The sequence below is a fragment of the Gavialis gangeticus genome, unplaced genomic scaffold (genome assembly GCF_001723915.1).
Source record: "Gavialis gangeticus isolate Ggan-Ray unplaced genomic scaffold, GavGan_comp1, whole genome shotgun sequence".
Classification (NCBI taxonomy): Eukaryota; Metazoa; Chordata; order Crocodylia; family Gavialidae; genus Gavialis; species Gavialis gangeticus.
Window position 1 is genome coordinate 7,466,179 of NW_017728996.1, and position 2,872 is coordinate 7,469,050.

Here is a 2,872-nt window from a genome sequence, read left to right on the forward strand (position 1 = left end):
TAAAAGATGCAGGAATTCAGCTGCCTGGAAAAATAAGGTAACAGAAATGAGCCGTTTTTATCAGTATGAGAATAGTCACAGTAAGGTTACAACTGAAGCAATAGCAGCATTGTGCACCAAAGCTGAAATCAAACTAAATCTAGCAGAATTATGTTACTTTTGGTTTCAGCCTTGCTCTTTAATGCTGAAATTATGCTAGCATATTTGTATGGACACTTAGTGAGCTGAACAAAGCTACGGGCTCATTTTTAATGGTGGGGAATTATTATTTCTTCATTTCAAGACTGCATATAAGAAATCATTCAGTAATGTTAGGCTGTAACTTCATTATTGCAGATGAGTGGTGCCATGTGATTTCAGAGTGGCTTCATACAACAGGAAGATGAATGTTAATATTTGAGAGGAAATAACCAATATCTGAAATCCTTCTGCATTACTAGTCCATGCTATGAAATAATGCCGTGAAAAATAGATCAGGAAAACACACTGTCATCTGGAATTTGTTGGTAGTGTTTTTGCCGTCCCCCCAGTCCCTCAGTCTGTACCAGAGCCGGCCTCAGTGTTTTCAACAGCATTTTGCCTGCAGGTAAATCATTAATACATGTCTGTGGGTTAGAAGCTGGAAGGCTGTTAACTATTGCAGCGTAGCTTTCCTAACAAGAAGTGAGCAGAGCTCAGCGTGTGTTCAAAAAGTGGGGCTAATGCCAGAGCAGCACAGGCATGAAGCTCTTGGCCAGGTCTCCACACTACTGCAAGGGGCACTGCCTTGCAACCCCCTGCCAAATGAGACTGCATCGAGGCATAGCCCTGGTGCTGATGCACAGGGGAAGGCAGGCACTGAATGGAGAACCCATGCAGAGGTCTGAGCACCCTGTGGTGGAGTCAACAGGGAGATGAGCCACCAATGAGGTTGTGAATTTGTAATATAGCATTTGTCAGTGTGGGGGCTATTAAGTGTAGCAAGCAGGAGCATCAGCAAAGCAGGCTTTCACAGATGCACTGAATTTCTAGTGTGTTGGAGCTGTACCCCTCAATATCTCTATGTATTGCCCACTATGAAAGTGGTCCTGGATGCAGAGAGGAGAGAGGTGGGGGGGAGGGGGTCGTTTTGTCTAGTAAAAAACCTAAGCAACGTTCGTCTTTGCTCCGAATGCACCAAATTGCTTCTGACCTTCTTCTCAGAGTACTGGAACATTTCCATGGCTTCTTCCACCTGCCCCTCTTCATAGCCCTGTTTCAACAGCCTGTCACAGGCACTAAGATAACTGAGAAACTGCAAAAGGAAAAGGGAGAGAAAAATGGGATTAATATAAAACACCCCTTCCAGCCTAGAGGGTGGTGCAACGAACACTGCTTGCATATGCAATACATTGTAAAAAAGTCCACCTCTCCAAGCCTCCCAGCACAGGTCTCAAAGGTGCCCCGGTACCACCTCAAAAGCTTGAACTTATGGTACACCTCTAAAATGTGCATGAGTTATAAGCCAGATCATGTAAGGTACTGGGCCACTCAGCACCTGGCATGATTAGGCTCCCGGTCTGGAATCCATCCTGGAGACTGCTCTTGTGATTAACATGCCACTGGGAACCCTCAAGGGGATGACAGCATCACAGAGACTCCCAGGCATATGTAAGAACAGACAAAGTGCCACACTGGGTCAGAGCAATGGTCCGCCTAGCTCTGTATCCTGTCTCCGACAGCGACAGAAGTTGATCCTGAAGAGCGTGATCTCTCCCCTATTCATTACCCTCGCAGGCATCCACCATTATAGATTTAGAGATGCCAGAGGAAACATCTCCAACCTTTCTGTTTTTCTTCATCAAGCAAAGCGCCTTTATAAGCGAAGTTTGGACCGAATTTGAAGTTGGAGAAGAGCTTGTAAGTGAAGCCTGGAAATGCATGTGGCTTGCGTGTCAGAGTTTTCCCACAACCTGTCAAATGCTGCACGCTACAATCGCACTTCAGGGACCTGGACTTTGTGTCTTGCAGTCTCCATCAGAGATCAGCTGTAGCTTCTCGCCAGTTCTTAGGCATTACATAGGATGGACTAGATTCAATGCAGGATTACTCCATCCCGTGTAGCGTCTCATGCTTGTCCTAGCTGGTTGTCAATGACTCAGACAGCAGGGCTTCCACCGCTCCCCCCGGAGAAGATAAAAATCTAAGTCCTGCCCATTCTGTGTGTGTGAGAAAAAGGAACAAAGACAGCCACCGCTGGAGGAATCCAAAACGTGAACCCTGCTTGCAGGGAAAAGATGATCTATACACCTCTTTTAACGGTTGCTTCTATTCAAAAGAACGTCTCGCTGGGGTGTTAGGTGTGTGCCGACCTCCGATTCTCCAGGGCTCCCAGGGTCACCTTTGATGTTCAAAACTTCGGCCTTCTATGGGCTTGCTCCACTGCTCTGGACCCAAAGGACAGCCTCAAGGGAGGCCTGTGTGCTGTCATGATTGAAAGTAAACAGTTATTTTTGGCTTTCTTCATTGTTCTTGGAGTGCTGACAGCACAATTCCCAGCGGTATCTTTTAAATACCATAAGAGTCCTTTGCTGTCCAAAAACATGCGACAGGCAACAAACAATAAGTAAGCTATACAATAGTGGGAAAAGGGCCCAAATGGGCCATTTGAAGGAGAGATTGCAATTCCATAGGGTTCCCTAAGGCTGTGCTGGTCATGTGAATGTGACCTATAACCTCAGTATAACTTTTACCAGTTAAGCATACTACAAATTAATGGCCTGTCAGACTCCAGCAATGCCACAGCAAGCAGGAGGTTTCAATAAAAGATGATCCTTGTTGCTAAAGGTCCAAAAAAAATCTTTCAAAAGCTGAGAGTAGAAGTTGGCAGGATTCATGTTTCTCCAGCAGTGCA

At 45.8% G+C, this 2,872-nt stretch overlaps 1 protein-coding gene across 1 annotated transcript in view; it reads right to left on the minus strand.

Moving 5' to 3' along the window:
• UBAP1L (ubiquitin associated protein 1 like) overlaps positions 1-2,872 on the minus strand; it is a 33,870-nt gene that overhangs the window by 5,635 nt on the left and 25,363 nt on the right. The window contains exon 6 of the mRNA XM_019503987.1: positions 1,172-1,273. Coding sequence (XP_019359532.1) covers positions 1,172-1,273 — 102 coding nt within the window. The remainder of the gene's footprint in view (positions 1-1,171; positions 1,274-2,872) is intronic.